Source organism: Pteropus vampyrus, unplaced genomic scaffold (genome assembly GCF_000151845.1).
Source record: "Pteropus vampyrus isolate Shadow unplaced genomic scaffold, Pvam_2.0 Scaffold337, whole genome shotgun sequence".
Lineage (NCBI taxonomy): Eukaryota > Metazoa > Chordata > Mammalia > Chiroptera > Pteropodidae > Pteropus > Pteropus vampyrus.
This window is the reverse complement of record NW_011889118.1, coordinates 653,460-676,456: the sequence shown is the minus strand read 5'-3', so window position 1 is coordinate 676,456 and position 22,997 is coordinate 653,460. Positions and strand designations below refer to the sequence as shown.

General features: G+C 43.0%; 1 protein-coding gene across 1 annotated transcript in view; it reads left to right on the top strand.

Annotated features, from left to right (window-relative positions):
* The window catches only part of LOC105304362 (voltage-dependent calcium channel subunit alpha-2/delta-3-like), a 676,581-nt gene that overhangs the window by 3,494 nt on the left and 650,090 nt on the right, over positions 1-22,997 (top strand). The window contains exon 3 of the mRNA XM_023522298.1: positions 314-395. Coding sequence (XP_023378066.1) covers positions 314-395 — 82 coding nt within the window. The remainder of the gene's footprint in view (positions 1-313; positions 396-22,997) is intronic.

Below are 22,997 nucleotides of genomic sequence, written 5' to 3'. Positions count from 1 at the left end.
CCATTTGGGGTGAGTAAGTTCTCAGGCAATCATTAAAATAAAACCCAGTGATCTTATTAGAGAGCCTGGGAGACTTTGTGCATCCTGAACTATGTGACCACCGTCGGGCCCCCTTTCGCGCTGCGCTCTGCAGTTTGGTGCTGGCAGTTTTTACCAAGGCGCTTTTTCTTTCTTTCGTTCCCCCCCCCCCCCCCGCCCCTAAATCCAATGTTATATTGCCACGCTCCTTCAACCACAACCATGTATGCGAGTTGCGTGCGTGTTGACTGTGACACTGATGTTACATTCGTTTCTGTGCCCTTTCTCTTGATAGGGTGAAGCTCTGGGCCTCGGCTTTTGGTGGGGAGATAAAATCCATTGCTGCTAAATACTCCGGCTCCCAGCTTCTGCAAAAGGTAAGGTTTCTGTGGTGGCAGGAAGCAGGATTTTTCCAGCACAGAAAATGGAGGCAGATTTAGTTTTCCAAACAAACGTGAACCCTAAGCAGCTTCAGTTATCAGAGGTGTCTCTGATCTCACGGTTTCTTGGCAATGTACTGTGCAGTGACTTCTCCCTACCAACCGGTTATTTTTAGATGACTCTTGATTCTAAACACAAAGAAAAGCAGGATACTCACTGGCACTGTCCTGGCTGGGGCTCGGAAACTGTTTCTGCACGGCTCTCCTCTCAGTGACGGTATTGCTGTTTCAGTGTGAGAGCAGATGCTCCTCTGGCCAAAAAATGCAAACTTCATTCAAGGGGCAGAATCAGTGCCCATTTTACAATGTCTTTCACCTTGCCTTCGTGTGAGGCTGGGGTTCAGTGTATCACAGAAAGATGCTGCACTATTGTTTGTCATCCCTGCAGTTGTACAATCCCATTATTCCACAATCATCTAGACCCAGGGCTGGGATGCATTACATCATTACAGATAAGAAGAATGAATATGGTTATCTTTCCACTCAGCTGCACTGCCGGGTAATAACCTATGAGAGTCGTCCACAAACTTAAGAAATTGGTCTTTGTCCATATTATTCTGGAGAGTAATGAGAATGGAGAATTGATTATTAGGCTTTTATCAGAAGCAGCATCAATTTTAATTCAAACAGGGAGCATTATGCTTAAAATTACATTGTGAGATATATGGTCCTTTGCTCTCCCCTTCAAGAAAAAAAAGAGAAAAATGGCAGCGGAGGAGGGATTTGAGGGGTTAAAAGAATTTCACTTTGACAAATCAACAGGATGAATCCAGGTATTTTCTCAAAGATAGAAAATAAAATTGGCCTTTAGGGGATAATTCTCTGAAAATGGGTACAAACAGCTTAAATTGTTAAGTTAACTTTTAAGCATTTTTAAATGTGCTTTTTGGGCCAATGTAACATATGTGTTATGCATGCTGCCTGGTAACCAAGTACGTATTTTATTTATGGCATTCCACTTCAGAGAGTAGCATTTTTGGGGACATTATATGAAACAGTTTGTCACATGAAATTTAAATATCGTAATGAAACATCAGCCTGCAACAGAATGACAGAAATTATTCTGGTTTAAAAATTGCCAGTAGCCATATTCTTTGAAACTGTGCAAAGATTGTTTGCTTAACTTGATTGTTTGGGAAAGGAGTTCATTGAATTATAGGCAGTTGATAAAAACTTGAGGCTACAATATACCTTTATGTATGATGATAATTTACATACTTGTGACCTATCTTCAGTTTATAAGAATTGACTCTTTTCACTAGGATTCTTTTAATCTGGACCAGTCTGTACCCTGCTTTGGCATTTTGTCCACATGTCATATGTTTTATGTGAAGAGTTCTGGACTATAACATTGCCTGTGTATTTTCCTTATGCTTTTAAAGAAGTGAATATTTGTATAACTTTAAAGAAGTATTTTTCATCTGTGCGTTGTAGTTGCAGCAACTTTGAAAGAATCCCTTCAGAGCCTGTGACTGTTTTCTTAGTTATGCTTACATATCTTCTATCTCACATTTTGTAGGAGCACATAAAATATGTTTTTCTCCTTCTCTCTTAAGTTAATACACACACACACTCACACACTCACACACACACTCACACTGCACAAAGCCCCATCAACCATATTATTGGCTGCTCTATAATAGCAAATTGGAAACAGCTAAAATGCTTCTCTTACCTTCTCATCAGCATCCTTTCTGATAGTGAATTCACAAGCCTAGCTTTGCTTTTGTCATGTTTGCAGCTTGACAATTGTGTAATTATTTCCAGCTGTTTATGGCTTTGTTGTCATTTCTTGCTGTTGCCTGGCATTTTGTAATCTAATGTGAGGGTAAGGTGAGGTGTTGCTTGGCATTAAGTTCCAGGGTATCTGCTCTTGCATTTGGATCACAGTCATCTGCCATGGAGTCCTGAGATACCCATGGTTTCGCTTACTAGTCATGGACTTCCATGAATGATGGGCAGGGCATGTTAGATGACTTGGGGAGCATCTTTGCAGGTATCTTTTGGCCATCTTGGTCCATTGCCCTAAAATATGACTATTTTAAAAATTAGCAAAGAACATTGATTTAGAGAGTTCAGAGGACAAATGAGGAAAGATCTGAGGTACTCAGAATGTGGGAAGCATAACATCATTTAGAAAAGCAAGGAAACAGTTGTCTTTCTCTTGTTTATTTTCAAATTTCTGGCTGTTTGCATGGGAAATTAGTACTCTAAGTCAAAACTCTGTGCATCTTTCCAGTTCGTCACTACATCTTTAACAGTTAAGATACTCTCAAAATGATTTAGAAAACTTGGTTAAAAAATGTGTTAATGCTGTATTAAGGGGACTCAAAGGTGACTATACTGTGTTGCATAACAGACTGTAATTACTCTTTTAAGGCATGGACATTTAAAGTTGAATTTCAGCTAAATAAGGTATACTGTATGCCATTGTATAATTTTATGTATTCTTTGTAGTTTCTTTAATTGACACTTCATGTTTTCACTGATGTAGTATGTTCATTTTTAGCACGAGAATTTAGTAATTTTTGCATTAAGGCAAAAACTTTACCAAGTAGTTATTGTGAATGTAAGTTAATAATTGGCCATCTATTTTAAGGTTTTTGGAGACTGCAAAAAATGCCATTTTGGTAACAGGTTTTTATTAGGTAATTTAATTGTAGGTAGCAGTTTTATCACTGACTTCATCAACATAAGTACGAATATTTAACAATGTATCTTATTGTTGTGGCTTCAGGAAGGAGAATATTTCATCAATTGTTTCTATGTTTAATACCATGGTATTCACTATATTAGCCTATGATAATATATTAGATATTCATTGCTAGACTTTCTCTATTTTTTCTTCTTTTTGTCTTTGCTGAGCATAGGAGTAGCAACCTAGTAGTTTCTTAAAAAGAAGATATTTTTGATTTTATAAAATGAAATAGTCCATGTTTTAGCAAAGTGTGTGTTTTCAGTACAGAATGGAGGAATGTGGGACAGGGATGTTGGAGTTGGAGTTAATCTTGAGAGGTTTTACAGTTGTAGGATAGTGGCCCTGAAAGGAACGTTGGTGTGCTGCTGTGTGCCTGGATGCTGCCTTCCTGAGCTGCAGATACTGCAGAGGTTTCGATTCACTTCACCCTTTAATTAACTTTCCTGTTTGACATATTCATGCCAGGATTCAGCTGCCACTATCTTGCTTCATTTTCCCCACAGAATGTGTTTTGTTTGGGTTCTTTTGGGAAGGCATAGCTTCATTACCGCTTTAATTTGGGGATTCAGTGAGAAGCATTCTAGTAGGCACCGTAACCTAGGCTGTTAAACTCATGAGCTCCACACCCCTAACATTCATAATAAAAGGCATTAAACTGGTGTGATTCTCATTTCATTCTCCTTAGGGACAATTTGATAGGAGCTAGGTTTTTCCTTCTATTTAGTCCTGCATTCAGGGAATGCATGTTCATGGAAATGAAGGGTTCCAATTCCATTTTCCAGAATTGTGATGATAAATACACAGCAGAAATACAGGTAATGTGTGTCTCTGCCATTAATGCTAGAAAAGAATTGGCATTTATCTTGGACGCCTCATGCAGCACTTATTAGAATGCACAACCAGGTTTTTGTTTTATCAACTATTTATTGAGAGAGCGGCTTTAATAAACTTGATATCTCTTTCACAAAACGGAGTCAGCAAACTAAAAGGTTGGTTCTTTAAGCCATTTTGATAATTATGACTTTTTATCAATGTGGGAATCGATGGACTTTTCAATAATTAAATATTAGTAGTCACTTGTCAGGAATTGGGTGGCAGTGCTGTGCTGCCTCTAGGAAGCCTGACACTCTACAGATTGCTTTCATGCAGGAGGTGCTACTTAGCTGAACACTTTTGTTGAATAAACACAGTTATTTGTCATCCTGCAAGATTAATGCATTCATCCTAGGCCGCTGATGATTTAAGTCCCGGGACCAGTTCAATTACTGGACTTTTCCCTGGCAGATTATTTTTTAGTCTTGAAATCTCAGAAATGACAGTTTTCAATCTTTCAGGGCAGTTTATTGGTCTCATTAGCCCAATCACCAGGACATTACCAGGACAGGGTACCAGTTAGAATTCAGTTTGCGCAATTTACCCACACATGTATCTAATTGCATTTGTAAACTCATACATAGTCACTTGCTGCAGCGAAAGTTCTTTGTGTATGGCTTTGCTCAGTTTTTGTCTGAGCCTTTTTTGTTCATTTCTTGTTCTCAAAATTTCTTTTCTGATATATTTTTGCTTTGGTTTTTCTCTCATTAGGAATTGCTTCAGCCTCTGTTGCTTAAATTTACAGGTGCTAGTCAAAATTAAGGGAAATGAAAATAGAGACATGGTTTTCTGTCAGAAGCAAACTTCAGATTTTTATTCTAATGTGGCTATTAATTGTGATCAATTACTATGGTGCTCTCAAACCGATTTTACTTTATTTTTATTTTATTTTATCTCATTTTTTCTAATACTAGCGTGCTTTTAGGCAGACACATGAATACCAAACCACCTACTAATTATGAAATCTGTCAGGCACGAGCAAGCACAATTAATATTTCCAGTTTGTGATAAAGACAAAGCTGTGTATCAGGATGAACAAAACCCTTACCCGGAGTAACTGTGGCTCTGTCAGGTGTTTCATTGTCCTACAGTTTGAAGCACACATTCACAGAAGTGCCAGTTTGGGGTTTTAGCTTTTTTCTTTTTCAGTTTTCGATTGATCCTCACTTGGTGTTTAGTGCTCCTACTTATGTTGATCAATGATTGACTTGGTGTTTTGGGCTTACTTAAAGAAGCATGCATTCTCAGAAGGATCCTTTGCTTCAGGTCTGTCATTAATCCAGATTCACCACCACAGATAACCACAAATAGGCTTTTTCTTTATCCAAGCACATACCTCCATGGCATTTATTTCTGGGGTCCCCCGTATCTTTGACAGTCACAGTGCTTGTTGAAATGAGCTCCCAAGTTGAAATGCACAGCATCTTCTAGTCAGAGACTTTCAGCAGATCGATGTTCCCTGGGACACTGTGACTTGATTTCGAGGTTTGCTGTGGCCGAGGCTGAGAAAAAAACGAAATAGGTGTTGTAACTGCTGGTCTATGAATTAGCATATGAGATTTTTTTCCCCCTTTCAATGTAATTTTTATACAAGAGACAGAACGGCCTGTGTTTCATCTCCAGTGACTGTGGTGATGCTTTTGTATATCATTGAACGAGGGGAAAAGTTCGTCATATCTGGCAACACTGATAGAATCTTCATCAGCCCTCTTTGGTCTGTTATACAAAACTAGCTTCTTCAAGGGAATAGAATGATGTAGATGAAGAAGAAGGTGCTTGTTGCCCCTTGAATTTCCTGAGTATTTAGTGACCAGCAGAGAGAGGTGGTTGTTTCTCAAGGACCTCTCTGTGACACATTTTCTACCTGGGCCACACCTCACCCTTGGCAGATCTGCATAGCCGATGTGTTTTAGAGGATTTCTGTGAGTAGTCAGCACATCTGCTTTTCAGAAGAAAGTTATTTGACAAATACAGCTTTGAAAAGGGTCCAGTATGTTTTCAATAAAAGGTAAACATTTCAATTTACATTTGCTTTGAACAACATTTATTGGGTGCTCATTCCAAGGCAGTTTAAATAAGGCATTACATTTATAAGGTGTATTAAATTTATGTGCTGCATAGCTTCTTGGTTACCCCAAACCAAGATTATGAAAATAACTCAGAAGCCAAACTATTACGGGGCATTTCAAGGCCAAATTGTAAAGGAGAGCATTATCTCTTGACAAGAAATAGATGGCTATTTCTTCACTTTGTGCACTTAAGAATATTTATCTTAGCACCTGATATTGGAAAACAGTACCATCCCAAGGTTAAAAGAGCTGCTATCCATGTAAATGATCCGGACAAGCTACTTGGGCAGGATCATAAATGGCTGTGGGTTCATAGAACAGACCTCTGGTAGAAGCAACTGCCAGTCGATATTTGGGGCTTGCACATGTCATTGCCATTATACTTTTAAGTTTGTGTGTGCATGAGTATGCCAATAAAAATGGATGCTGCTCATCACAGAATGTGCCAGATACTGCCTGCTGACAGGGAAGACTGTTCTTGTTCTCTTGGGCTGCTAGAGAGAGTGGCCTGAGGGAGCAAACCAGGGTGCTAGGAGAGAACCAAGTGACCCAGTGCACCAGGCATAGATTTATCTAGTATCTGAGATTTTATAGGCAGCTAGAAGCTGAGGATTTGCTGAGACCAGGACTAGCTATATAATGTGCAGGGCCCAGTGTGATAGGAAAATACAGGTCCTCTCGTTAAAAAATTGTGAAGAATTTCAAGATGATGATAGTAGAGCATTAAAACAAGCACGGGGCCCACAGGGCCTGGGGCAAAGCTCCATGTGGGACAGGCTGTTCTCATTTTGGCTTTCTTTTTTCCTTGCTTGGTCGCTTGTCCAGTCAGCCCAATTTAATGTTCCTGGCTGCAGTTAGTCTAGGGGGCATCTTTTGCCCATCTTTATTTGTTGTCCGCATAGGTCAAGAGCTTGGAGCATTTTTAGAGACACGTCTTTGGAGACACAGTGTTGTTAAAGGAAAGGTCATTGCCGAGGAGCAGTGGCATGTGTCTCATCTTTTCTCTAGGCTTTTCCTGAGTGGCCTTGGGCAAATCACTTAATCGAATTGTAAAAACAGGTAGCATTCACTGGAAGTCTCTGCATTTCAGGTACTATGATAAGTACTTTACGTATGTCATCCCATTAAGTTTCTCCAACAACCTAATGAGGCAGGGACTACCACTCATCCCATTTTACAGTGTTAGAAGCTGAGATTTACAAAAGTTTAGCAGCCTCTCCAACGTGACTAAGCTGAGCTTCCAGAGTCTGCACACCCGGCCATGATGCTGTAGTCTCTCCTCTTTGTGTGACCTTTTTTGACCTCAGTTCCTGTTAGAAAAAAAATGTGAATAATACCTGTGTTTCTTAACCTCACTGGTGTTTGAGAGGATTAGATGCGATAACATCTGGGAAATTACTTCGGAAACAATTAAAGCCTGAGATAACAGCTGAGAGGACACGGTTTGGAGTCAGAACTTAGATTTGAGTCCCAGATCTGCCATCTCCTAGCTGGGTCACCTTGTAGTTGAACATTTCTGAACCTGTACTCTCAAGTGTGAAAGGAGACCAATACCTTCTACTTTAAAAACTGTGGAGAAGATTAAATGAAATAAAATATGCAGAGCATCTAGTACATTGCCTGGCACCTAAGAGCTTCCTGCCTGAGAGTTGCTGAGGTCATAATTCTTTGCATGACAAAAATACCAGCTCTTCAGATAAAGTTCCTTAAGCACCTGTGGGGCCTAGCTCCACACATATATGTAAACTGAGTGAACAAGCAAGTACATGAAGGGTTGAGTGAGTTCCGGATGCTGGCACATAGGAAAGTGATCCCACCTGGTACCTGATGGGGAGGAGGCAACAGTTGATATGGCCTCTACCCAGATGTTCACTCTTCTCTTTGAGGTCAGCTCCCTTCACCCTGAGGGTCAAGGAGACACCCAGAGGAACCCCTCACATGGGGTCTTTCTGTTACATCCACTGTGCCTTACCCTGCTATGTAGGCACTGGGTTAGGCTGAGGAATGACGGTGTCTGCCGCACTGCCCAGAGCACCCAGCAATTTCCCTGCTGTAAGAGCACATCCAGAAGCCAGCCGTGAACACACATTAATTCAGATGCCCTCTTGGACTGCATTTCAGGCATTTCCTCCTGTGAGAATTCTTCTTGTTAGGCCTTGGAGGACTCTTCTCCCAACCACTTTCTGGGGAGCAGTGCTAGATGCCAGCCAGGGGACAAGACATCTTGCTGGAGTAGAGTGGTCCTTCCTCCTCTCAGGGGGCAGGGAGGTACAGCAATATGTGGGGACCACCATTTGTCACCAAGTCTCAGAAGCCCCTGAAAGGCATCCCGTGTTCCTTGGCTCTTCTCGTTGGCTTTGCCCACCTCCTCTTCAGAGTTCCTTGGCATGTTGTGTTGTGTTTTGGCCTTTGAGCTGCATTCCTCTGCTGATCTTCTTAAAGATGTAGAATGAGTGACACTTGCCATCCCTCTTTGTGTAAACCAGGTACCAACACTTTGAAATCATGATGGGGGGATGCTATTGTAGTTGTATAACTTTCAAAAATTGTTTATACATAAAGCCATTATAATCAACACTGAAAAATAGTAAGAAATCAGCAATGAAAGTAAACAGAGTTCCATTTGGGCCAAATAGTTCAGACACCAGCTTTATCTCTCTGGGCACTAGTTTACTTGTTGGCAAAATAGAACTAATGACAAAAGCCTATGAGTCATAAGGTTTTGGGAGGATTAAAAGATATAACACATGTAAAGTAGTTTAGAATGATATGTGGCACATGGGAAGCCTTAGCTTTCTAGCTACCATCCCATTTCAGTATTAATAAAGAGAAAGAGAGATGCCTAAAATTTTAGTTCACTTTGATCCCATGATGCGTTCATAAAATTAAGGCAATATATGTCATGCACATTTAATGTCACGGGGCACAATGGCAAACAAAAGCATTATGTCTCTGAGGAGGTAAATTTTTTTTTTTTTTTTTGCTTTCTTTCCCAAATTTTCCTAATCCTGTTCCTTGTACAGTAAAGATGGGCAGTTGTGAGATTCTAGTTTGTTCTTCTATAACATTGTGCTATAATTTGCAAAGAGAAGTGAGAGTCAGAAATACCGGGCAGGCGTTTGGCTCTTTGTCCCTGTGCCATCCATAATGCCTTTTCCATTGTGCTGCATTGAGGCAGAGGCAGAAAAATATTGTAAAAAGAACAATAGGTGTGGGAGGCAATAAATCCATTGGAGGTATGTACAAACAGCTCAGTGGGCATAGGTTTTTGCCCCACTGACATAAATGATAGTCATTTGGCTTCTGGGATGGTAATACTGAAGTTCGAATATTCCTTCTTCTCCATTCTGGTCTGGGCTCCGGTCAAAATGCTACGCTGGGAAAAAGGGCACACTTTAAGGAGAACTATCAGGCGATCATTAAAGGGCATATGTACACATGTGTTTTAATATACATTCCCTTTGTTAATAAAAACTGGTAACTATAAAATCTCAGAGTCTCGGCCAAGTTCTAGTAGTTGAAAACAGCAGGAGTCATTTGGTCACCCTGAAATAAGATGTAATCCTCTCAGGAAAGGGCTCATGGCTCACTAATCTTTTAAAAAAAAGCCAGTGATACCAGAACAGAAATTTCAGACTTAGAGACCCATGCTGGATTTCCTACTTAAACAACAGTATTTTCAGGTTTTTTTTGCATGAAACAAATATCCTCTGAATGATAGGAAAAATATATAAAGTCAGGAAGAAGTCTGAGGATTATTGATTTTAAAAATCTTTAAAGAGAGGCAGTTGGTCTTGGGAAGGCAGACTGTCTAGAGGTGAGACTCTGGATGTGAGTCAGACTAGTTTGGATTTGAATCTGATGCGGCTGTTGACCAGTCATCTGACCCTGACAAGTCAGTCACTGAACCTCGGTGTTCTTACCTGTCAAATGGGCACAATGATACTAACTTCTAGGGAGGAGTTGAGAGGTCCGAATGAGATGCTTGGCCATAACTGCTCATAGGAAGTGTTTAGATAAGGTGGGCTTGTTATTATTATTCCCCAGGAGCTGTTCCCACATACCGGGGTTTATTGGCTGCTGAAGACAACAGTTTGTCCACTGGGGGAAAGTTAATATCAGGCCATCCAGAGGCCTTATTCAGAGACCCCACTAAAGCTGCCCACTGCTGAGCCCCATAAGAGCTTCATAGGCAGTAATCCTAGTAATGATGCAGGTGCCTTATTTGTATTATTTAATTCTTTACAACCACTCCTGAGGTTGGTTCTATCATCATCTCCGTCGTAGAGGGGCAGAAACCAAGACAGAGAATATGACTTTGCCCAAGGCTACAGAGCTCCAGGTGGCAGAGGCAGGTTTGAGCCTGGGTCATATGAATCCTGGTCAGGTGCCTGGGCTGGGGTGAGGTCTGAGGAAGGGCATCTGTGTATTTTCCAGGACCAGCAATTTTCCAGTGCTTTTGTCAACCTTCTGTTGGCTCATTGGGGCGGTTGTTGGAAAAGTCTTCCTGCCCTTAATTCTTACTCAAAAGGAATACTTTGCCTTGTTTGGGTGCATTGCATTGTCATTTGCTTTCATAATATAGAATTAGAAGGGGCAACAGCTGGACTGAGGGGAGGGCCCCGTAAACCGTTTAGCTTTTTATAGTTCTCCCTTTTATTATAATAAAATGATGCTGCTGGTCTTTTGATTTCCATTATGGGTCAGCCAGCTTTCCCCTCGTTAGATCTGACTCCTAAGCTTTTCTGATGATCTCATTGAATTTGGTTAAATTTCCCTTTCTGTATTCCCCATTATGGTATGGATGGTTGTGTGGAAGGGCTAGCTTGGGCTCTAGACCTTGGGACAAGATAGATCTGGCTTTGAGGTCTAGTTTGGCCTTTCTTCAACCAGGCCTCAGGTTCCTTATCTATAAAATGGGGTTACAGTGAGGATTAGCTATTTTGGCATGTATCAGTCTTAGCACAGACCTGGATATCCAGGAAGTGCCCAGTAAATTTTAGCCCCTCTGTCTTTGTTATCCTCATTCTTTGTCTTTCTGTCCTGGATGTTTGATGGTGCTCATTTATTTATTTATTTATTTATTTATTTCTCACGGGGAAGCCACAGTTCTGTTTTTCTGCATGATTGACAGCTAGCTCGAAGGCCACAGCCCTTGGACCCACTAGGGTCAGTTTTATTTTGTGCGGAATGAGTCTGGCAGATCCTTCTGTGCCCTTGGTAGGTCTGGGGATGTGTGATATCCTGAGACCCCTTATCTCTTTCGGTGTGGTGTATTGAGAAGGAGGCAGGTAAGCTAGACCTTAAATTCCCCGAGGGCAGGCTTGCTCTTTTGGATGGAAGAGGGTCCCCCTTTGGCACTTTGCACAGAATTCTTTTTGGGGTGGGCTTCAGGGGTTGTTGTGGAATGCATGAATGTAAAGATAAACAAAGGAAGGGCTGAGCTGAGCCTTTTCTTGGTGCTCTCATGCTGGTGATGAGAATAAGAATGCTGTTGAGTGCAGGTGTCGGTCTTTTGGATCCCTTTCTTCATTTATTCTCCAACGCTGGGTTTTATGAGTCCTAGCTTCAGGCGTGGATGCCACAAGATGTCAGGGACGCCTCCCAGCTCCAGCAATCCAGCTCTGAAGCCCTACATGTGGGTCCTTCTCCCACAGTCTCGGTGCCAGTAGGGACTGGCAGACAGTTAAGCCAGCTGGTCTTCACTTCTCCTAGCCTGTCACCCCCTCCTCACCCTTGCGAGCATCCCAGCCCTTCTTGGTCAGCACCTTGAAAACATGGCCGAGTCTCCATCAGAAGCCTCCCACCCGGGCTGAGGGGTCCTGGTGCTTCCGCAGTGCCAAGCCGAGCAGCTGCCATGGGAGCACCGCAGTGCCGGGCGGGAGCACTGCAGTGCCGGGCGGGTGCACGAGGAGCACCAAGCGAGACTGATGGGGCTGCGCAGCCGCCACCATCAACCTGGGGGAGGCAACTCAGCACAGGCAATTAGGAAGCTGCTGCGGCTAATTCCGTGGAGCGCAGGAACGCCACATTCTCGGTGACATTAGGGAGAAATCTGGATTTTCATTTCTATCCCTTTTACCTTCATGTGGGATCATTACCTGGCCTTCTTTGAGGCCAGCGTCAGATGTTGCACAGTGTTTGCTGAGCATGACTATACCTTCTCAGTGCAGCTTCCTTTTATTTTGTATTTGTTTGTTTGTTTGTTTATTTCTTTACACCACTGGGACTGGATTTCTGAGTCTGTGTATTGCAAGCAATCAGAACTGATTCTTAGTGTGCTGCACGCACGTATCTGCAGCATCCACAGAACAGTGCTACCGACTTCTGGATGACATCTCGGCTGCGCCCTTCATGGCTGTGGCCAGCACCTTCATGTAGGAGGAAACCTTGTGAGAGGCCATAAATCGAGTTTGGGTTATTTGCATTTGCATTTGTGTCCCGCAGGTGTAATTGCCCTCTCTCTCTTCCAGGCTTGGCCCCAGGATGTGCTGAAAGTCTGCACCCAGCACAGCCCCTCTGAGGGGGAGCAGCTGGCTGGCAAGTGGGAATTAAATTATATGTATTTAATGGGAGACAGTTTTGCCAAAGGATGTTTAGCTCCAGCCTCACTTCTCCCAGTATCAGGCCTGACAGAGTATTGCATTTTGAGGCTCTTGGAGGATTCTTGCATCCACCTTCTCCCTAGTACATTAATCTGTGGAGGCCGTGAGGATGATTTTTGCTCTGTGGAGTGCTCCATGTCATATCACACGTGGAATTTGCCATGTGGCTGTGCAGTGACCAGATCAGATGCCTCCCTTCTACCTTCTTGCTGAGCCTGACTTCTCACTCAGAAGGGAATGAGAGAACTTTTGAGCTGGAGCAGATCTTGAGAAACAACCCCTTCACCTGTGGGTGCTTGGGGACCCGGTGGCAGGTCCCAGGTGTCACAGTGAATCAGGAATGCCAGCCTTGGGTTCTTGCATTGAGCCCACAGGGAAGGAAGGCACCATATCACACAGAGGACTTTTCGAAGGACAGAGAGAAGCAGCTGCTAGCCCGATGTCCCTCTGTTCCCTGCCCCATGCCTTTCGGAGCTCCCCTCCTGGATTGCAGGGGAAACCTGCTCTACTCACCATGCAAAAGGACATTTTTACAACCTTTTCTCAGGTTAAATCGCTTTCAAGCCTGAATTTCACCTAGAGAAAATGTTTCGCAATGGATCTCTTTTTAACAGCCAAAATATTTTGTCCCAGTGTGTCATCGGGGAGCATTCCTCTTATTAACATGATCTGCATAAGTAAAGCGAGTTGGAGACAGAACAATTAGTCAAGCATTTATTCAGTACTGATAAACCCATCTGGAAACCTGAGGCCTCAGCCTTCTCCTTTTTTTTCACAATAGAGCTTCAGATGATCAAATGCTTCATTTTGGATAGAATATCATGGTTTGGGAAAATCGTTGGCTGTCTTAATAGACTTATAAGAACACATTTACTTTTAACCTAATGTTGGAAATGTTTTCTTCTCTCACTCTTTTCCTTCCTGCTTCAGCAGACACCCATTGAATACTCAATGAGGCATGCAGAGCTGTGTTGGGTGCCAAAATCTCTTTGCTACTGTGGTCACCTTTCACATCCTCACCCTGAATGCTTCAGTGACAGTCCCCAAACACATCAGGCTGAGTCACGCCTCCGTGCCTTGTCCCATGCCGTTCTTATCATCTACACTGCCCACCCCGTTGCCCTTCTCTGGTTGCTGAGTCTGACTCTAGAGCAGCGGTTCCCAACCTTTTTGGCACCAGGGACTGGTGCTCCTATGAGAATCTAATGCCTGATGATCTGAGGTGGAGCTGAGGCGGTGATGCTAGCACTGGGGAGTGGCTGCAAATACAGAAGAAGCTTTGCTGGCTGGCCTGCCGCTCACCTCCTGCTGTGCAGTCAGGTTCCTAACAGGTAATGGACCAATAGTGGTCCACGGCCAGGGAGTTGAGGACCCTTGCTCTAGGGGATGTCAGACTTTATCATCAGAAATGTCACTTGGGGAGCTTGTTAAAATGCATTATTCCAGGCCCCACCCCAAGAGATTCAGACTCAGTAGGCTTGGCCCAGTTCCCAAGAACCTGCGTTCTAATGAACTTCTCAGGTAATTCTGATTTTGGTGGTCCAGAGTCCATGCTTTGAGAAATGTTGTTTACATTCCACTGCTGAGATGGCTGTTGGCTTTCTCTAAAGAGACCTGAATGTTTCCTCTCTTTTCTGCTGGATATATGCATATCAGCCCACAGTGGTCTGCTGAAGTGTCAGTGTCCATGAAGTCTGTGCTGTCCTGGGCCAGAAGCAGTGGCTGCTCAGCCCCTAGACCCAACCCAAAGCGAACACTGGGTGGTACCTTCCTTGGTGTGCATGGTGTGAATGGAGCTTTTCTTCCATCATAGAAATAGAAGCTTTGGAATAAGTCAGGCATTTTGTCTTTTAAGTTAGAAGTACCCAGGAGTATGTCTGATTGTTGAAGCAGTTTATTTAAAAATCACTGAGCAGAGTTAAAGTGGACATTTCCTAATTTATGAGATGGAGAGGAATTTGTTGACCTGTCACCAATGGCTTTTCTTCTTACCAAATCGGTTACAGGAACCTGTGGTTACCAACCCTTTAGCAGAAATTGTTTGGTGAATATCAGTATGAAAGATGCCATCTGCTTTACATAAAAGGCTGCTCCTAATCTCCCTGGTACTCCCCCCAGGGGTCTGCTGGGCACAAAACTGCATTTTTTCCAAGTCAGCGGCTTTCAAACTTTTTTGGCCATGGCCCACAGACATTAGGGAGAAATCTGGATTTTCATTTCTATCCCTTTTACCTTCATGTGGGATCATTACCTGGCCTTCTTTGAGGCCAGCATCAGATGTTGCACAGTGTTTGCTGAGCATGACTATACCTTCTCAGTGCAGCTTCCTTTTATTTTGTATTTGTTTGTTTGTTTATTTCTTTACACCACTGGGACTGGATTTCTGAGTCTGTGTATTGCAAGCAATCAGAACTGATTCTTAGTGTGCTGCACGCACGTATCTGCAGCATCCACAGAACAGTGCTACCGACTTCTGGATGACATCTCGGCTGCGCCCTTCATGGCTGTGGCCAGCACCTTCATGTAGGAGGAAACCTTGTGAGAGGCCATAAATCGAGTTTGGGTTATTTGCATTTGCATTTGTGTCCCGCAGGTGTAATTGCCCTCTCTCTCTTCCAGGCTTGGCCCCAGGATGTGCCGAAAGTCTGCACCCAGCACAGCCCCTCTGAGGGGGAGCAGCTGGCTGGAAAGTGGGAATTAAATTATATGTATTTAATGGGAGACAGTTTTGCCAAAGGATGTTTAGCTCCAGCCTCACTTCTCCCAGTATCAGGCCTGACAGAGTATTGCATTTTGAGGCTCTTGGAGGATTCTTGCATCCACCTTCTCCCTAGTACATTAATCTGTGGAGGCCGTGAGGATGATTTTTGCTCTGTGGAGTGCTCCATGTCATATCACACGTGGAATTTGCCATGTGGCTGTGCAGTGACCAGATCAGATGCCTCCCTTCTAACTTCTTGCTGAGCCTGACTACTCACTCAGAAGGGAATGAGAGAACTTTTGAGCTGGAGCAGATCTTGAGAAACAACCCCTTCACCTGTGGGTGCTTGGGGACCCGGTGGCAGGTCCCAGGTGTCACAGTGAATCAGGAATGCCAGCCTTGGGTTCTTGCATTGAGCCCACAGGGAAGGAAGGCACCATATCACACAGAGGACTTTTCGAAGGACAGAGAGAAGCAGCTGCTAGCCCGATGTCCCTCTGTTCCCTGCCCCATGCCTTTCGGAGCTCCCCTCCTGGATTGCAGGGGAAACCTGCTCTACTCACCATGCAAAAGGACATTTTTACAACCTTTTCTCAGGTTAAATCGCTTTCAAGCCTGAATTTCACCTAGAGAAAATGTTTCGCAATGGATCTCTTTTTAACAGCCAAAATATTTTGTCCCAGTGTGTCATCGGGGAGCATTCCTCTTATTAACATGATCTGCATAAGTAAAGCGAGTTGGAGACAGAACAATTAGTCAAGCATTTATTCAGTACTGATAAACCCATCTGGAAACCTGAGGCCTCAGCCTTCTCCTTTTTTTTCTCAATAGAGCTTCAAATGATCAAATGCTTCATTTTGGATAGAATATCATGGTTTGGGAAAATCGTTGGCTGTCTTAATAGACTTATAAGAACACATTTACTTTTAACCTAATGTTGGAAATGTTTTCTTCTCTCACTCTTTTCCTTCCTGCTTCAGCAGACACCCATTGAATACTCAATGAGGCATGCAGAGCTGTGTTGGGTGCCAAAATCTCTTTGCTACTGTGGTCACCTTTCACATCCTCACCCTGAATGCTTCAGTGACAGTCCCCAAACACATCAGGCTGAGTCACGCCTCCGTCCCTTGTCCCATGCCGTTCTTATCATCTACACTGCCCACCCCGTTGCCCTTCTCTGGTTGCTGAGTCTGACTCTAGAGCAGCGGTTCCCAACCTTTTTGGCACCAGGGACTGGTGCTCCTATGAGAATCTAATGCCTGATGATCTGAGGTGGAGCTGAGGCGGTGATGCTAGCACTGGGGAGTGGCTGCAAATACAGAAGAAGCTTTGCTGGCTGGCCTGCCGCTCACCTCCTGCTGTGCAGTCAGGTTCCTAACAGGTAATGGACCAATAGTGGTCCACGGCCAGGGAGTTGAGGACCCTTGCTCTAGGGGATGTCAGACTTTATCATCAGAAATGTCACTTGGGGAGCTTGTTAAAATGCATTATTCCAGGCCCCACCCCAAGAGATTCAGACTCAGTAGGCTTGGCCCAGTTCCCAAGAACCTGCGTTCTAATGAACTTCTCAGGTAATTCTGATTTTGGTGGTCCAGAGTCCATGCTTTGAGAAATGTTGTTTACATTCCACTGCTGAGATGGCTGTTGGCTTTCTCTAAAGAGACCTGAATGTTTCCTCTCTTTTCTGCTGGATATATGCATATCAGCCCACAGTGGTCTGCTGAAGTGTCAGTGTCCATGAAGTCTGTGCTGTCCTGGGCCAGAAGCAGTGGCTGCTCAGCCCCTAGACCCAACCCAAAGCGAACACTGGGTGGTACCTTCCTTGGTGTGCATGGTGTGAATGGAGCTTTTCTTCCATCATAGAAATAGAAGCTTTGGAATAAGTCAGGCATTTTGTCTTTTAAGTTAGAAGTACCCAGGAGTATGTCTGATTGTTGAAGCAGTTTATTTAAAAATCACTGAGCAGAGTTAAAGTGGACATTTCCTAATTTATGAGATGGAGAGGAATTTGTTGACCTGTCACCAATGGCTTTTCTTCTTACCAAATCGGTTACAGGAACCTGTGGTTACCAACCCTTTAGCAGAAATTGTTTGGTGAATATCAGTATGAAAGATGCCATCTGCTTTACATAAAAGGCTGCTCCTAATCTCCCTGGTACTCCCCCCAGGGGTCTGCTGGGCACAAAACTGCATTTTTTCCAAGTCAGCGGCTTTCAAACTTTTTTGGCCATGGCCCACAGTAAGAAATACATAGTTTATTGGAACCCATTGCACACAACTTCACATGTGAAACACAAGTTTTTTTGAAACATTACTTAGCCTTATTCTCTGTGGTGCAGTCTGGTCTGTTCTATTCAACCATACTCCTCTCCTCTCTTCCTTCCTCTCCTCTTCTCCCCTCCCCTCTCCTCCCCTACCCTTCTCTCCCCTCCTATCTCTATCACTTTAGAAGCCTGGCTGTGAACAATAAATGGATCTCACAACCTAATAAACGTGTTAAGAAAAAGAATGCTTTAAAATGTTATTAAGGTAGATTATAGGTTAGTTTAATTTTATTCTGGGGGCTATAGCATTGATTTTTGAGACTAAAGCTGTGTTTTCTCCAATAATAATGATAGATGGTGATAGCTAATGTTTATCAGCCAGTCACAATGCTAAGCTCTCTATATAAATTTTATTTCACCTTTTCAATAATCCCATGAGGTGAGTACTCCGATGTCCCCATTTTGTAGATGAGGATACTTAGGTTCAGGGAGGTGAAGTGACTTACCCAAGGTCACATTGCTAATAAGAGCTAACGTTAGTTCTGGAACTCAGGGCTGTCTGACTGTGACCCTGTATTCTTAACCTATGTTTGCATTTATCTCTTTCTGTTGTCAGCAGCAAACCTTAGTTAGTCCTAAGTGTTACCTCTGCGCTGCTATGAAGAAAGTCCAGTTAGAGGCAATATGGGGGTGAGAGAAGGGAGGAGAGTGGAAGAGGAAAGTCTGGGGAGCATAGAGTGAGCAGTGGTCTTCAGGACACGATATTTTATTCAGCACTTGCAGAATTTACATAGAGTTTCTGTATCTGAATTAGATCGGCCGCCTCCTCTTAGGTGTTTGTTATTGAAGTTGCTGAACAATCATTTGTTTTTTCGTCTCTGTCTCTGACCAGGGGTCGTCTTTCTGAAGCCAGAAACGATGTCTTGTTCTTATTGGCATGCCCAGGACCTGACCTGAGGAGATGCCTCATGAGTGTTTGGGGAATGAGTGAGTGCATGTAAAAGATCCTTTAATTTAATCCTCACAACTAGCCCTTGAGTAGTATTCCATGCTCGCATTGCATTTGAGGAAACTGGGACCAAGATTATGAAGCTAGTGATGGAAGAGTCAGATGGAGGAACACCACCCCCCAGATGCAAATGTGACTCTTATGTTCCTATTTGTTTGTGTTTTGAAGGTTAATTTGGTTATCCCATCTCATCGCTAGAATTTATTTCCTTACATCTGGATGTGGGTTTGCTGATCTTGGTTTCCTGGTTTTATTTTGTTTTTTGGTTGCTGGGATGATGTGGCTGGACCAGATGGTCACAGGGCGAGAGAGGGCAGAGCCCTGGCTGGGAGTCTGGGATCCAGGTTCCGACTTTGGCTCTGACACTGATTCTCCCTGGGCTTGCACTCCACAGAGCTTCAGGTTCCCTCAGCGCTGAGACACAGCACGACCTGGAGGATAGCTACCTCCTTTCCCAGTCTGTTCTACCATGAGATGGGTGGTGCTCTTTCCATTTAGTGCCAGTGTCTATCCATCCTACCATCTGTTGCACTGCCTCTGTCTGCATTAGGCACCTGCTGGAGTGGAGGGAGATATGAAGACACTAACTACTGTCCCTACCTCAGGAATCTGGTAGGGGCAGTGACTCACCTCAGCACAAACTCTGTGGAAGACAAGGCAGACTTAGCTGAATTGCCAAGAGAAAACAAGGTAGCACCATTGTTGGAGGAGGCAGAAATGACATCCCATCTAGGTAAGTTCTTTACATTTTTGCTAATGCCATTTCTTGGGAATCTGTACCACAGACTCGTTCTTCGAGTTGTATCAAGGAATGGAGTCATCTTTGAATATAAAAAGCAAAAATAAAAGGGACTAACATATTTGACATATGATGAAGTTCTGTGATATTTTAGATAGTGAGTAAATTGGTATTTATATAACCTGATCTATTCATTTCTCCTGATCAACCCTTCCTTGAATGTTGACTTAATAACACGCCTGACTAAATCACGTTAATTGCTTTAAACTGCCAAATTAGGAAAAAAAAAAAAAGCTAGCATTCATTCAACAAGTGTACTGTGTTATTTTCTGGCTGGAGCCAGGAAAATAGCTAAAGTCTCTTGGGAAAGGTGGAAACTGAGCAGCTCAGGAAAGGGAGTTGCACATCCCAGTCATCGGAATTCAATGAATGGCAGCAACCATTGGTTTAATTCCTATCATCTTTGAGTCATACATCCACCCTCCAAGTTCAGTGGTATTGCCTCATCCAGAGGATGTCAGCCCCTCAGAGCAAGACCTTTGGCTTGTTTTATTGCTCTATTTTTGGCTCCCATAATAGTCTTTGTCAGTAAATATTTGTGGAATAAATGAATGAGTGAGTGCAGGGAGTGAATGAACTTTAGAGGCTGAGAAAACTGAGGCTAAGAGAGGTCAGACAGATCATAAAGGACAAAATAGAGATTCACACAGGTCTGCTCTGTTCTCAGCCATGGCCATCACTTAGTGGGGGCTCATTAGTGTTACCTAAATTCCTGGGAGGAACCCTGTCTGTCCCCTGTAATCTGAATGTGAAATGCGTGTGTGCATGTGTGCACACATGCACGCATATGCACACTTTCCAGGATGGCATTCGAGAAGGTGGGTCATATTTGATGTAGCCTTTTGATTGTTTAGAAACTAATCATTTGGTTGTCAGTTTTCATTCAGCGGTAGAATAACAGACTGATAACTTTGTTCTCTTTTGGAAAAAAGCTCTCTAAAAGTTCTTATGTTCTGAATTAACTGCAAAGTGCCACCAGGATATTGAAATAAACCATATCCACCAAGGCCTCATTCGAGGTGATTTTTCTGGGACTTGGTGAAGGAAAGCTTTTCCTACTGAACTACATGTATATGTGTCATCTTCCTCGTGTTTATTGCAATGGTGATTTAAACCTCCCAGCTCACTGCACAACCCCTCAGACTCAATTGCAATGGGCCACAAAGCTTCACTCTTTATCCTCTTACCCAGGTCTGTTTCGTTGGCAAGACTGCTGGGTTAAGTGAGAAATAAAAGGAATGGCAGAGGGGCTGAAGTGTAAAGAGGAGCACTTTCTGTTCTTTTTTTTTTTTTTCAAGTTCTTGTATTAAGGAGCATGAGAAGGCAGTGTGAATTTGATGATTTCTTTTACTTATTCATCATTCATTTATTCGTCATTCAATAAACATTGTTGCATCTCGCTACTCTGTCCCAGGTGTTGAGCTGCCTTTCGGGGTATATGGACAAGCAAAATAAGACATAGTCCACACCCTCATGGACTTTACAACCTAGAGCAAGAATCAGGCATTTCTCAAAGAATTAGACCAACTCATGTAAGTCTCCGTGTAGTGACCTGCTGTGTTCTCATGTCACAGGAGGCTTTGCTGAGGGAATGAGCTTCAGCTGAGACCCGGAGGGATGGCAGGACTTAATAAGAGAGAGTAGAATAAGGGACCCTGGATCCTTTGCGATGTTTCCTCATCCATCCTGGCCCAGTCCCACCCTCACCACCCTGCCTGGGACCATGTTTCAGTTCCTTGTGTGAGTTCTGGGTCCCAAAACTCACTCTAAACTTTCTTCTCAGCCTTTACTTCTCTTGCTTCCACTGCCCTAAACTCTATGCTTGTCCTTAGAGCTGCCTGTAGAATTCTTAGTCTTCAAACCTAGTTTTCTAATTCAGAAAACATCTTCAAGCTTCTACTCTGCTGGTACTCAGTGTTGGGCCCTCAGTTGCTACTGCTTTCGGGAAGCCTTTTCGAATCTTTGTCATCTTTTGCCTTTTGAATCTCCCTCATGGTCTTCATAGTTGACCTTGGTTTCTAATTACTGTGATATCATTATTAGGTCTTCCCCTCAGCTCCACAAACTTTCTGAGGCCCTCCTGTCTTTCTTATTTTTGTTTTCTGGATGGTGGTGGTGGTGATGATGATGATGATGATGATAACAACAGCAATACACTGATGCTCTTGGAACATTTACCTACCACGGACCAGACAGCATTCAGAACACCTAATACATATTAACTCATTTAATCCTCACAACAACCCTGCAAGCAAGTTCCTCTGTGTTATTTGTCTTCAACTGATGAAGAAACTGAGGCATAGGGACTATTAATTAACTTTCCCAAAGTCACTTGGCTAGGAAGTGATAGAGCCGGGGTTCCAGCTGAGGCATTGTGATGCCAATGTCTGTAACCACTGTACCACACTTCCTTCCTAGTGTGGCCTGCATTCGTTGGATTGTACATGCGAAATGATAGTGCTAGTTAGTGACAGCTATAACGCATTCCTTTCTCAGAGTGTGCACAAGTGCAGCAAGGAGTAACTAGCTAGCACTAGTCCTCCAGGTACCATAAGAGGTAGGGTCATGACTAGATTTCTGTGCTCCAGAATTTGTTCTCATTGTAGGAAGTAGGGAGCAAGGTTGATGCATGCATTGGTCATACTAGCAGTTCTGCTGGGCTTTGACCAGTTTCTTTTTCCCTAGTTGCTTTTCTTTTTAGGGTTGAAGAAGTCCCTAGACCAGTACAAGTTGTTGTGTAGATGACTTTTCCTCAGCAGAAATGCTGAGTTCATGATTACAGGAGCAAATTCTTGGTGTGAGCAAATGGGCTCCCAAAGGTGCCAAAGACAAGAATTTTCTTTCACCGCAGGACTATATTGGATGAAATAACAACTGCGATAAACTATAGCATTTAAAATAGTGCAGTGTTGTTTTAATTGTGGAAATTTTTGGAAATACAGATAAAAGGCAACTAAAAACAACTGCTTTTCTGGCCTGATCACCGTTAATATTTTGGTATATTTCTTCCAGTCATTTTTCCTTTAATATGTTTATGTATACATTTACTTAAATGGAAACATATTGTACCAACTATTTTTTAAAGGCAAGATATTTAGTATGGATTCAGGCAGGGCAGAGACCACTTAAAATAATTATTTTTCCTACAAAATAAAATTATTTCTATTTGAAAAATTGGGAAATACCGAATGATACAATAAGAAAAAAGTTATTTTTAATCTTACAATGTAAGAACAACCACATTAAAATTTTTGAGATGCTTAAAATTGGAATCAGACTGTAGATATGAAGTTATTTTGCCTTTCCCCTCGACCTTTCTGGCATGAACATGACCCTTGTCATTTGGTATTCTTCAAAATGATTTGTTTTTTGGCTATTAAACATCTCACCGTGTGGATGTGGTGTAACTTACATCACCTTCCTTCAATGTCGGACACAAACATTGATTCCCAGGTTTCCCCCAGGGTAAATGGTCTCTCTGTGTCAGTTCCAAAATTCCTGATTATGTCTCTCATAGCCAT